Source organism: Anolis carolinensis, chromosome 4, assembly GCF_035594765.1.
Source record: "Anolis carolinensis isolate JA03-04 chromosome 4, rAnoCar3.1.pri, whole genome shotgun sequence".
Classification (NCBI taxonomy): Eukaryota; Metazoa; Chordata; class Lepidosauria; order Squamata; family Dactyloidae; genus Anolis; species Anolis carolinensis.
In genome coordinates this window covers 206785754-206799969 of record NC_085844.1, presented here as the reverse complement: position 1 = coordinate 206799969, position 14216 = coordinate 206785754, and the positions used below count along the sequence as shown (strand labels likewise).

Below are 14216 nucleotides of genomic sequence, written 5' to 3'. Positions count from 1 at the left end.
CGGAATATTTCAATTAATATTCTGGTAGGATAGTCCAAACCACAGTTGCCAGGGATGAACTAGATCAATGTAAATCACTGGAAATTCGCTTTCAGTAAGCTATAATTCATTTGGCCCAGGAAATTTTCAACAGGGAGCAAAGCCTTCTATGGAGCAATATCCCATCATTCTAGCTTAAGGGCAGTAATTTGCAGGCTAAATCATGGGTCACAGAAGGCAGAGGCTGTTAAAAGGCTAAGCTAGCCAGTTTGCCAATCTTTCAAAACCTCCACAATAAACACAAATCCCACTGTCATTTTTCTGTCTTCACCCCCCCCCCCTTCATTATTGGCTTTTTAGCTCCCCAATGAAGAAGAATTTGAGTTTCTTTATGTGGTACCCAGGAACCTCATTCTGTGACAACCCATGTATTACACACCTAAGTTCAGATATCAGTTAGTCCTTATGCCTTCATTTCTCCATGGCTTTGGGGACAATTTGTACAAAAATTAGACATCATACAGAAATGCCACTGAACAGGAAAACAATATGTGAAGTTTCAAGATAGATGTAAGGAATGGGGAAAAAACTTTGATCAGCGGTGGGCAGAGATACCCCACCCCAGATACATTTTTGTGGCTCTAAGAGTCAAAAAATGTTCCCAAATGCCCCCTAGGCATTCCCCGATGTCCTTTAGCAGAGTTTGCATCATGTTGATTTTTTTAAAGTGACTCAGTCACTTCCTGTTAAAGAAAGGTTTTTCCATGATCTAAAAACATGTCAAAATACCTAGGGACATTAGGGATTTCTATTTCTAAAGCACTTAGGTCTTGCACAGCTACCACCTCCTTTACATCTTGGTTCTACCTAGTCGTCAGAAGATCTTGGTATATGTGCATTCCACTCTCGACATGTGAAAAGCCTAGAAGTTTAAGACTGCTGATATTCTACCCCACTAAGAATTCATCTGAAATGAATTTGTCCCTCAGATTCAAGGAGATTTCTCATCCCTTGTTCAGGGAATAGGAAGTAAAGCTTGAAAACTAACTTAAGACTTAATAAAATACTGAAGTGTGGAGGCACTGGAAGAAAGGTTCTCACAGCCCCCCGCCCCGACCCATTCCTATTGCATCTGTACAAGCACAGCTTACTTAAATTAAGTGCATGTGTTCCCCAACAATACTTGCATATCAGATTCTGCATCTAACTTTCTATAGCAGTGCTGGTCTTGTAAGGGGAGACCAGGCAATTATAGAATGATTCCCATATCTATGGGGGATATGTTCGAGAATTTACTGTAGAAATAAGAATCCGTGGGGTTTTTTCCATGTTGAGAAACTGCAAGTCACTTCCGGTGTGAGAGAATTGGCTGTCTGCAAGGACGTTGCCCATCCTTGTGGGAGGCTTCTCTCATGTCCCTGCATGGGGAGCTGGAGCTGACAGAGGGAGCTCATCCTCACTCTCCCCAGATTTGAACCGGTAACCTTCAGGTCAGCAGTCCTGCTGGCACAAGCGTCTTTGCACAGGCTCTGATGTTGCAAGGAAACAGCTAGCCTGTCTCCAGCTTATCTCCCTTGCTCTTAACTAGAAACAGGGGAAGGTGCAGTACTTATGCCTGGAAGTGGCTTTCTGGTGCTAATGGTGGTGGAGAGATTGATCATTTCCAATCCGAAATTGTATTAAATTAATACAATGCAAATGTTAAATAGCAAATGTATATTGAAGAACTTAAGTGTAAAATCTGTGTCATTTTCTTATTTTCAACACAAGGTGGCAGAAAAGAATTGTTTTAGGATGCACTTGGATTAAAAGTTGTTGAAGGGACAGAGATCTTAACTAAGTGGATCTGAGTACTACTACCTTTGCACTTATCCTAGAATATATGCAACTGGGAGGAAGGAAGGAAACTCCTATGAAACAACCTTCTAATCCAGCTTTTCTGTTTCAGGAAGCTAAATTAACCTGGAGAAACAAAAGTAAAGATATAGGAAGTTTTTTAAAAGCTAGGCATCTATTCATGTGGTTACAGCAGGATCCTATTGCAATTAATGTTTTTCCTAAGAGGCAGAAGCTGCTGTTTCCTAAGAAAAAGAAATCTATACTTATATTTTCCAGGCAAGTTATCTCATGTAGCTGTGGGGCATGGAGCTACTGCTTTCTTTTGTGGGAAACAAAGATGGCTTTATACTTTGCTTCACTATCCTCTGTCCACCCAAGTTGTTACCAGTGGCCCAAAACAAAGCAAAACAAAAACCATTGCTTCTTCTCCATGAAAGAAAACTTTTTAAAGCAATGAAACTGCTAAAATCTATTTTCAAGGCGGCTGTTGACTCCCAATAATTGCAGCCTTAGAAAGGGCTGGGTTAAGTAGATTGCCACAGTTGAGATTAATATGTTCCCTACTTGAAGCACATGGGCGGAAACTTATGAAACAGTTGCTGTTGTAAAGTATGTGCAGCAACATTCCAGACTGGGGTGAGGGCTTTGCAGCAAGGTAAATCTGTCTTCATCCCAAGAAATTGGTTGCTGCACAAGTTGGCCAAGTATTCCAAGCCATATCCTGGCACCCAAAGTGTTAAACTTGCTTATAAACTCATTTGCTGCTTAATGATACACCCAAGTAGCAGTCAAACTACACTGACTTCAAGAAACACCCAATGAACACTCCTTACTAGCAAATAAACATGTTCGTTTTTGAAGTCAAAGATAAAGAATCAATCAAGCAGCGAGCTGGTTCACTGTTCCAGACTGCTATCGAATGCAGTCTATAAAATGCAGCAGAAATGAAAGGATGTGGTTGTGCATCTAAAGGTTGTTGGAAGACAGCCATCAAGACACAATTACCATAATACTGTATTATTTTATGTGATAAGAGTTGGTACTGATGCAAATATACTTCACCTTAATGAACTCTTAAGAATGGATTGTTAAACTTTCAAGAACAAAACAGAGCTGTGCAAATATTCACAGAATTGTCCCCAAGTATTAATAGCTTTGCTACTTTGCGTTGAAAAGTACCGGACATGTATTATCAGCTGTTTGGGGATTTGCCTATATGTTGACTACAGCTAGGGAACTTCTGATGGACTCTAATTCCCATCAGCCAATAATAAGGGCCAATAAAAAGGGATTCTGTGAATAGTTCATCAACATCTGGAGAGCTGAATGTTTCTCCTTTTGATGAGACCAATAAAAGCTAGTGGCATGTCTATTGCTATTAAATGTGTCATGTTAGTCCATTAAAATCTTTAGGCAAGAAAGCAGTCTAACCTACATTTCAAACAGATTCTTACATAGGATTCAAATAATAAAAATAAAAACCTTTATTGATAGTATGAATGTTTAACATGTTTAATGCTGCCAGCTATAAAAACGATAAAAAAGACTTTTGTTCCATACATTTGACTTTACAAATATACAAATGTTAATGAAAATTAATACTAGATTATGCAGTTTGAACTTCATTAAAATCCTGTTAAGCCAGTGGCAAACCTTTCTAGCAATACATGATTCAAAGAAGATTAAACATTTTATTCCTATATACATAAGTCTACAGAAAACTTAAATACTAACCCTAGAAGTCTCACTGAATTAGCTGGAACCACTTGTGACGTTGTGCTTAGTTTAATCTCAGAAGATAAGACTACTAGCAAAAATACACATCTCCTTTTGCATTCTTTTTTCCTACAATCCATTGCAGAATACAGTACTCAGTGCATTTCCTATTAAAATTCATAATTGTATATAAATCTCTATAGAGTTATATCATAAAGGATACAAATTAGTGTAAACACCAAGGGAATACTTTTTAAGAGCTGCTACAATACTTTCCCTTTAAGATTAGGAGCAAAACTGACAAGAAATCATTCAATTATTTTTTTAGTTGTGCAACCCTTTCTGAAAAACCTGTACTTCCCAACTAAACGGTTTATGTGCTTATTACAGTTGTTTCCTATCTTCCTGTAAGTCATGATCAAGTATTGTTAATATAAAGGCTAAAGGGAAACAGTATACTGAACAAATATGTATCTGTGTGTTTGAAAATAGCAGTCACAGAAATATTAGCTTTTTGCTCAAACACTTGTCTAGTATTTCTATAAAAACACCAGGAAACAGAGACTACTGGCTACCCCATATACAGCTTGGACACATTTTTTGCAAGAAGTATTCAATAGCTTTGGTCTAGTGTAGGAATGCAGAAAATGTGGTCCTCCAGATGATGCTGCATTGCAATTACCAGCAGGAGCAGGAGTTTCTGGGGCTGACAGAAACTAAAGTTCAACATCATCCGGAGGCTGACCTGTTCCCCTATCTAATCCGGTATCTCGGCATGATGATGCAGCAAGTGTCCCATGATTTCAAAAGATCTTCTGGTCCAGGAAATGCAGAATATGATAGTGGAAGCATCTGTTTCTGTAGATACTGACATACACTATTACACAAAGTCAGTTGGCAGACAATCAACATATTCCTGACCTTGAGCACACACTTTTGTAGTATCTTAGGGTAAAGCAGCCTATAGCATAAATTTCTGACATGAACAGGATACAGAACTGTTGGTTCGCAGAGAGAGCCAATTGTAGCAAATGTAGAGTATAGGAAGTCCATTAGGAAAGAAATGCTTTCACCTTTTTATTGGCCTCATGTTTCTCTCTTTCCGTGGACAAAGGCTTTAAAAAATAAAGTGGATAAAGCCGAAGAAGCAGCCTTGTAAGTGTCATTTTCTCAATTTCTTCACAAAATCTGGAGCTCAATAATATAACCACACTAAGACTCATTGTACTGGGTGCATAACATGCATGCCCCTTTCTCTTTATACAATACACATACATATATGAACCTCTTTATGGCAAAAACTCAATGATTTGGTTTCCAAAGTTCTGCCAGGAGGGCAGCTGTCTTCTACAAACATTCAACCTAATAATCAAAACCTATGTCAGCATGACATACAATGTTGTTGTATATCGAGCAACACTTATGTTATTGCTTTCGATCATCAAGATTTGATCCAATATTTCTAATGCAAAAACCTGTATCGAATTGAATAACATGTATAAGTTCAAGTAATATTAAGATCTTTATCAACTAACAGCAAAGATCCTGCTCTCAGAAGTCTAAACACAACAGTAGAATGCATGAGGAATATTAGAAACCCAACCCACTTTTTCAATACTTCAGCTTACCTATTTTACCTCTACTGAAAGAATATATTCAAAGAATGGATACTTCACTGAAAAAAATGACACCCTGATTGTTTAAAGCTTCCAAAGTTTTTTTAAAGGTTATATCTCAGGAAAGTTTGGACTGCATAAAGCTTGGCAATGGGGACCAAAGTGCACCCGACAATGAAGCTAAATTAACTGACTTTGTTCATAGCAGGGAAACAACTGACTGATCACCTTTGGAACATTTCCTTTCTGTAGCATATTGTTAACAAAACTACTGGAAAGGAACAACAGTATTGATTTCAACATTCATGATTCAGAAAAACTGTGCTTTTTGCAGCTGGACAATCCCTTCTGGTTTGCAGAGGATCACATTCATATCTGCAGGCTTTAGCTCAGGCACTTCTTAGAAAATGTCTGTCTGGAATGGAAGTTTGCATGGCATGTTTTTCTGCATAATTTTAAAATGACTGTTTTTGTTGTCATAGTCCACTGGTCAGCTACCAGCATAGGAAATCAACTGCTTTTTAAAACGTGGTACGTCTGCTGCTATGTGACACCGAGAAGCTCTAGAATATACAAGTCATATTAATAATCATGAGGGAAAAACAAAAGAAAAGTACAGTAAATGTGTTATACAAACAGATTGCTACTAATCAAATAAATAACATGGAGTGGATAAGACAGTGTTTCAGCTCCAAGAATGGTAAACACTTGGAATGTGACTCTGGAGACTAGCTATTTGTTGGCAATAAGATCTCTATTTCTTTCCCATTGGTTACAACAGCATTGCTTGAGCAGCTACTTGCCAAATCTACAGGAGAGCCCAAAGAAGTAACTTGAGAGGTTTTGGTTGGCGGGGTAGGAATGGCTGGAGAAGGAGCCAGACCAGGTTTCTTTGGAGGAATTGGCGGAGGATTCCCTCTTTCAGCTCTGGGTATGGTAGGCGATTTAATTCCAGGAGATAATGGACTTAAGGGGCTGGAGATTTTGCCTGGGCTAGATTCACTTTTGGGACTCATCGCATTGGCCAGGTTTCGGTAGTCTGTGCCAAAGGGCGAGCTATTAGGAGAGACTGGCTTAATAGAACCCTGCTGGCTGGTGAACCTGGAGAGAACCTGAGTGACTGTATTGCGGGCATGTTGCTTTGCAGCTGAATTATCAACCAGAGTGGGGGACAGGTCTCTGGACGGAGGACTCTGGAGGCCACTTGACTGGTGCTCTTGATCAGCTTGGGATTGGAATTTGTGTCGCGCAGCATGGAAACGCTGATTGATTCCCACCTGATAGGAAGACTGGTAGCTGGGGCTGCTGGCCGACGCTCCAACCAACCTCTTTGTCATGACTGGGGAGGAGCATGGGGAGGATGTCAGCGATGATGAAGCTGTGTTGCTTGGCGATAAAGATATCCCACTGGAAGGAAATGGTGGGATCGAAGGGGAAAGCGACTCTGTTCTTACAGGGGAGCCACTGTTTTCTGTGGTATTCTCAGAAGCTGATCCAGGTGGCTTACTCTTCTGCAGGGTTTCTATATTAGGATGAGCCGCCTCTACATCTGCTTGTATATCAGCATCACAGTGCCCATTGGCCTTGGCATAAGGGTGGGGAGTTGTGACACAGGGGGCTGCTAACATGTGTGCCAGTCTAACAGTATTGACCTGGCTGGTGTTCTCAGCCAGGGAACTTTCTGTCTGGCAAGCTACTGACCTACCTGCATACCCCTCCGTGCCAGCTGCAATTGACACCACTGAGACATTGGGTTGTGTGGGCTCAACCTTGTTGTTGGCAACTTTGTAAGAAACCTCTAATTCTTTCATTGCTTTTTTCAGGTTTTCAATTTCCTCCTTCAGGACTTTTGTGCGATTCTCTTCACGGTTTAACTTGGCCCTCAGCTGTTCTCGTTCAATATCAAACTCAGACAATTGTTTCTCTACTTGCGCCTCCATCTGCAAGCCCCTCTTTTTCTTGGCTGCCAGCTCTTCCTCCAACTGGCTCACTTTGCTTTTTTCCTTCTCCAGCTTCATGTTTAGTTCTCCAAGTTTATGTCCTTCCTCTGCAGCTTTGGCTGTGGCTTTCTTACACTCCAACACAAGCATAGAAGACAGTTGCTTGTGGTGGGCACGTTCCTCTTCCAACTGACTGGACAGCTTTTTCTGCTCTCTCTCAAACTTCTTCACCTGGGACTTCTCAAACTCCAGCTAGAAAACAAATCAAAGGAGTTTGAAAAAAAAGCCATCTTGTTTAATACATACCATACAAAACCAAAATATGCTAAAATTAAGAAAAAGATGGATCAATGCATTTATGAACCATCACCACAACACATACACACATATATGGCAAAATTATCAGTTGCTGCTGCTGCTGTTGTTGTTATTGATATCCTTCCTTTCTCCAAAAATTATAACTCCAGACATCTTACATTTTTTTCAAAAGAACAATGCAGCTACAAATATACAAAAAATTAAACATAAAATATAATTAAAACATGAAAACTAATACAATTCCAACCTACACTTAAAGGATAAAATGCAATTAAAATATTTTAAATATTAACTTAGAAATGTTATTTCAAAACTTTCTACTTTAAAAACCTATTGGGATAAAAAAATGCTTTTGCCAGCCAACCCAAGGACAGCAATGAGGGTCAAGAAGGGAATTCCAGAGTTTAGGGCAGGGGTCCCCAAACTTTTTAAACAGGGGGCTACTTCATGGTCCCTTAGACCGTTGGAGGGCTGGACTATAGTTTAAAAAAAAAACTATGAACAAATTCCTATGCACACTGCACATATCTTATTTTAAAGTAAAAACAAACAAACAAACGGGAACAAATACAGCCTCAATGTCAATAGTAATAGTAGTTATCATCATAATCATCATCATCAAGAGGGTTGGAAAAGACACATTGGGCCATCTAGTCCAACCCCCTTCTGCCTTTGTGCACCAAAACATAATCAAAGCACCCCTGACGGAGTAGAGACCAGAAAAGAAGCAAAGGAGAAAGGAATTAAGAGAAAATAATGAGGGAAAAAGTAAAAACCTCAAAGATGATTTGGGAAGTCAAGACCACAAAAAACTGCCTCTTCCTTTCGCCACAGGCATGCCTCTATTGTTGTTTTGCCTCCTCCATCGCAGAGAAAGGCAGGTGAGGGAAGAGGCAGGAAAGGCGCATGTGGGGCAAGCGAAGAGGTGGGAAAGGCGAGCGCGTTTCCCTCCTCCCTCGCCCTGTGCACCTTCCTCAGCGGAGGAGTGCACGGGGCAAGGGAGGAGAAAAGTGTGCACCTTTCCCCCCTCTTTCTTCATGACACACGCACCTTCCTTGATGGAGGAGGTAACCACCGCTGTGGGGTGGGGGTGGGTGGGTTGGGGCAGATAAATGATTCCGATGGGCTGCATGTTGCCTATGGGCTGTAGTTTGGGGACCCGTGATTTAGGGGCATCTATCTCACATCCCCAATAACCAGGCTTGTGTGGTTGAGAAAATGAGTGCAAGCCCCAGGCTCATACAGGTATATATGATTTTCCAGTGCCTAGACGTAAGCCATAAAGAACATTAAAGGTTATAACCAGCATCAAAAATTGTACGGGGAAACAAATTGGTAACCAAGTGGAGCTGTTACCAATGCAGTTGGTAGCAGCAATGTATTTTGATGACTGTAACCTGCCTGGTTAAGTACAGGGAACAACTATAAAGTGACTATAATGTGGATGTATTGCTTAAAAAAAAATCAGGTTCCTTACCATGTACACTGATACATGCACAGGAAGAATATATACAACAAGCAAACCCATATGGTATAACCATGGCCTTTCATAAATGCTACTTTATATTCCCAAATGTTCTAACACCAGGTCACTTTGCAGATTTGAATACAGAACAAGATCTTCTTCTTTGAAATGAAATAAAAAATATTGCTGCAAATCTAGTTCTTTGTTCATAGGATGAGTAAACTCTCAAGATAAAGATACCAAAAGTAGCCACCCACAGAAGGCTCCCAAACAATAATTAATAATTTCCATTTGAGACCTAATTAAGTAGTGATAAAGCTAACCTGTTGTGTGAGTCTCTCTCTCTCCTTTTCCAGCATGTATGTGACATCATCTCCCTCAGCAGTATCTTGTGCATGCCGCTGTCTCTCTTCTTCAAGATCCAAAATTACCTTTTAAGTAGAAAAGGACACTGTCAATCAAGATTACTCAGAGTAGCAATTACTAGTGCATTCAGATGTGAAGACCAGGCCTCTTTTTCCTTAACTAAGAATTTAAGAACTCTCAAACATGGCATGTGAACTCCTTTTTCTTTGGTTACTGAAATAGTCTATCCTTCTCCCCAGGCTAGCCTGTCCACTTTTCAATTTTTTTCAAATGTATATCTTCATTAAGCTTGTGAACGAGATGGTTTAGCCAGTTTCTTCTTCTGAAATACAGCAAGGAGTACCTGATATAGAGAAGATGCTGAAACAAACGAAGCAGCCAACAGAAACTCTTTCCAATGATTTTGGAATTAACTAGATACTAGGGTCTGGGCGGTGCTAGTGAAGATGAAAGTAGATTTGTAGGTGTGGTCCTCCAGCATCACATAAAATATGGCATTACCCCCCCCCCCCCCAATTCTTGTGAGATTGCCCACCCCACTGGCCCTGAACAAGCAGAAGGAATTTAACAGTTTTCTCCTGTGCAACTGTGAGGCAATATCTTCGTCTTTTTTATTTTTGGTTAGTACGTTTACCCAAATTTACGCAAAAAGGAATACACAAACTGGCATGTATTGTACATTGCATTAGCACAACATGATCTGCTACTGGATACACATACTATCACTTGTGCAACTGTCTTGAAAGGATTAGTTTGGATTTACTAAATATTTTAGAAACTGAAAATCCCATACCAAAAAACAAAAAGCAAAAGCCTTCAGCTTCCAAACCAACATAGTTCAGGCTGAATTTATTTATTTATTTATTTACTTACAGTATTTATATTCCGGCCTTCTCACCCCGAAGGGGACTCAGGACGGATCACATTGTGTACATATAGGGCAAACATTCAATGCCCATAAACACATCAGAGACCGAAACAGACAGACGCAGAGGCAATTTAACCTTCTTCTGAGGGGATGTTCGATTCTGGCCACAGGGGGGAGCAGCTGCTTCATCATCCACTGTGACGGCACTTCCTCATTCCAACGTTGTAAATTAGTTAAATTTGCCTCCCCACTTTATAAGTGGCACCTTATTTCCTACTTGATAGATGCAACTATCTTTCGGGTTGCTAGGTCAGCAACGAGCAGGGGCTATTTTTTATTTTTAATTGATGGGTGCTCACCCCGCCACGGGCTGGCCTCGAACTCATGACCTCATGGTCAGAGTGGTTTACTGCAGCAGGCTGCTCACCAGCCTGTGCCACAGCCCGGCGCAGAGAACATATTCACAAAATAATCTAGACTTAATTCTAAGATAACATACTTAGGCATGGCATAAAAGATATTGAAGTAATATTTCTTCAATATTTCAGACAGTATAATAAAATGAGATTCAGCAAAGTAATTTCTCCCTCAGGTTAATAATTCCAGCGAAAACCTACTAAGGTTATTTTATTTTCTGAGATTGAATGGTGTGCCTTCCAGCTCCAAAACAAATTCAAGCTGCTAAAACAGTGATTGTTATCCAGTGAGACTTCCAGAGAAATACCAAAAAGAGTAGGTAAGAAGGAGATAACAAGATTATCTTATCTGAGAACTTATGACATCTATACATTTTCAACAACACTGGAGTTAAAAAAGGAAAACACAAGTAATGTTTGAAAGACTTGGTTCAGCAGATGTTACTCGGTTTTACAATATTACCTTCTAAAGAGAGGCAATTTTATTAGTTTGATTAGAGTTCAAAGGACTTTGTACCACACCTTTCTGTGCCTGCTCTCTGCAGCAGCTAGTTGGGACAACATTTTCTCTTGCATGTTCTTGCAATGTTTCATCACTACCTTCAGGATGGATAAGGGGTTGGCACAAACAGGTTGCTTTTCACCATAATTTTCTTCTTTCAGTGCTTCAAAATCTCGCTGAAGAGCCATTAGTGGATCACTAATGTTGTATTTTCCATAACGTTCTTCAATGAAAGTATCTCTATGCTGGGCCTGAAACAATTGATATAACATTTTGAACCTTCAGGATAAAACTGTACCACCTCACAGTAACAGGAATTAAACAAAACAAAAAACACAAGACAACTGTAGTTTAGCTATAAATAAATCACAGTGGGGTTCTAGTGAACAAAGACTACATTCACTAGACACTAATGAACAATAAGAGAGAGATCCAATTCAATCTAACAATCTAAAATTTATGAAGACTGACTGAAAGGAAGAGAGAAGTAGACCCAAAGAAGGGTATGACCAAGCAGCAATGAAAAAAATTAACGAACACTGTCTTACCTCAAAGCCCAGGCCTATGTTTCATCTTTTTTAAAAACAGATTTTAAATAGGAAATTTTGTGAAAAAGAAATCATAACATTTGTTAGCAAAGATCCCAACAATTTGATAAGCAAAATTTGAAAAACATTTGGTGATGGTATGATGGGGAGAGTAGGCCCCTTTCCTATTCAATTTTCACAAAGCCAAACAAAAGCCTGGCAGGAATATGAGGGATCAATCTACCAAGGAAATGCAGGGCAGCTGGTCTGAGTGTTCTAGCCTTGACGACAATGTTCAAGAGAAAGAAGCTCTGGTAAGAGTTCACAGAAATGTGTGTTCACTGCCACTATTCTCCACTGTAAGCAAAACATGATGGAGAATTTAACTTCTGAAAAAATGATTTCAGCAAACCTTTAAAATAAGAGCAGCAGCACAACTACAACTAGTACAAAGATCTGCAGCCAGGTTGCTGACTGGGGCAAATTATAGGGAACAACCCCCCCCCCCCCCATTAAAGCAGCTCCATTGGATGCCTGTATGTTTCTGGGCCCAATTCAAAGTGCAGGTTATTATTACCTACAAAGCCTTATATGGTTCAGGTCTAGCCTATTTATATGACAACACCTCTCTCTATGAATCTGTCTGGGCTTTAAGATCTGCTGCACCATCATAAGTGCGGTTGGTGGGCACGAAGGAGAGGGCCTTCTCGGTAGTGCCCCCCTCCCCCGACTGTGGAACATTCTTCCTAGGGAGATCAGGCAAGCCCTATTCTTTCAACATTCCGAAAGGAACTGAAAACCTAGCTTTATAAACAGGATTTTGATAATGGTTAAACATAATACACAACGGTTGGAGGATTTAAATGGAATTAAATTTCTTAACTGGACTTCACAGGTTCCTTCAACTAGAGCAGTGGCTGAGATATTTTAATTGCTTTTAATCCCTGTTTATTTATGGATGATGGTTATTAATTTAATATGTTTTGGTTCACAGGGTTGTTGTATGTCTTTCGGGCTGTATGGCCATGTTTCAGAAGTATTCTCTCCTGACGTTTCGCCCACATCTATGGCAGGCATCCTCAGAGGTTGTGAGGTATGTGAGGTATACCTCACAACCTCTGAGGATGCCTGCCATAGATGTGGGCGAAATGTCAGGAGAGAATACTTCTGGAACATGGCCACACAGCCCGAAAGACATACAACAACCCTGTGATCCCAGCCATGAAAGCCTTCGATAATACATTGTTTTGGTTCACTATGTATCGATTTTGTGTTGTTACTTTAGCTGATTTAATTTAAACTGGTTGTTTTATTATTATTTATTGTTGTATTATTCACACTGCTGTAAGCCGCTCCGAGTCCCCATAGGGAGATGGGACAGGATTTAAATAAAGATTATTAATTATTATTATTATTATTTAATATGTATTGTATAGAAATAAGTTTTAATATGTATCTTTTATTAAAAAATTTAATATGTGAATTTATAGAATCTTTATAATGCTTATGTTTTTTAACTATCTTGCAACCTGCTTCAGGCCACGAGGAGAGCTGGGTAAGAAATAAAATTATTATTATAATATTATTATTATTATTTGTCAGGGGAGCTTTAATTGTGTGTTCCTGCATAGCAGGGGATTGGACTGACCATATGGTCTCTTTCAACTCTATGCTTCAATAATGTGGAGGGGGGAGAGACAAGGACATAATGCAACACTAACTACAGAAGGGCTGGAGTATATGGTGGGCAAGTGTGTTGCTCCAACTACAACTGTCCAGTTACAACAATGACAAATTGCTTCCTATAAATGGCTCCTTGACTGCAAGGCAGATTGGCATTTTTCACCCCCACTCTAGTCCAAGTAGAAGATATGCTGCAACTAAGGTAAAAGGCATGGTTGACAATGCTGACTGCTTCACAGAATCCCACTGCTAGTGCTCCAGTGACAGTGGGATACACAATGTGGCTCTGTAATATATTTGTGAAAAGAAAACCCAATAGTGAAGTAGCTTTCAGCTCATGGAAATTACAGTATGTGCTCACTTGCTTGTTTGAGAAATTCTATTCCGGAATCTCTTTCCTTATTCAGTGCCCATAAAAATTCTCTAGACACACAAAACAAGTCCCAATTTACCAATTGAATCACATGATCTGAACCACAGACATTACTTTTCTACTCTGGGATGAGAACACTGCTTTTCATTCAGAATTGCTCAGCACAGAACAAGAGGGCATTTCATGAATGGTTTCTGTAAGCAGAGAGGAAAAATACCTCGGGAAATTTAAGAAATAGAATAGTACTTGCCTAATCTTAGTCCACAAAAACATTAAGTGAAAGAGCAGCACAGTTGTATTTAACTATTGTTCAGTAAATTTAATGCCAGGCTGATTATTTAGACCGTTGATCTATCACACATACATCTTTGTAAGAATGGGAAGTATGCAGAAACATTAATCCTACACAGAATACCACGGATTCATGTATACAAAAGCAGAAAAATAATTCTCTCACGTTATCATTTGTCTCTTCCAAATTCCATTCTTAACTAGCTTAAGAATAGCACAGATCCAATAGGGCTTGTTTCCTGTCAATGGAGCTTACAATGTCATGTCAAATAAGCATGAGCAGATTAGGCTTTGAATGTTGTAAATCTAGCACACAG

The 14216-nt window shown here is 39.6% G+C and overlaps 1 protein-coding gene across 3 annotated transcripts in view; it reads right to left on the bottom strand.

Annotated features, from left to right (window-relative positions):
- Window positions 1-3278: 3278 nt before the first annotated feature.
- The window catches only part of cttnbp2nl (CTTNBP2 N-terminal like), a 35711-nt gene continuing 24773 nt past the window's right edge, over window positions 3279-14216 (bottom strand). For 2 of the 3 annotated variants that reach the window (XM_003220440.4, XM_062978660.1), the window contains 3 exons: window positions 11046-11276; window positions 9197-9304; window positions 3279-7342 (listed from right to left, as the gene is read on the bottom strand). In XM_003220440.4, coding sequence (XP_003220488.2) covers window positions 5879-7342; window positions 9197-9304; window positions 11046-11276 — 1803 coding nt within the window. In that variant the 3' untranslated portion in view covers window positions 3279-5878. The remainder of the gene's footprint in view (window positions 7343-9196; window positions 9305-11045; window positions 11277-14216) is intronic. The other variant, XM_008109837.3, reaches the window with a different exon arrangement.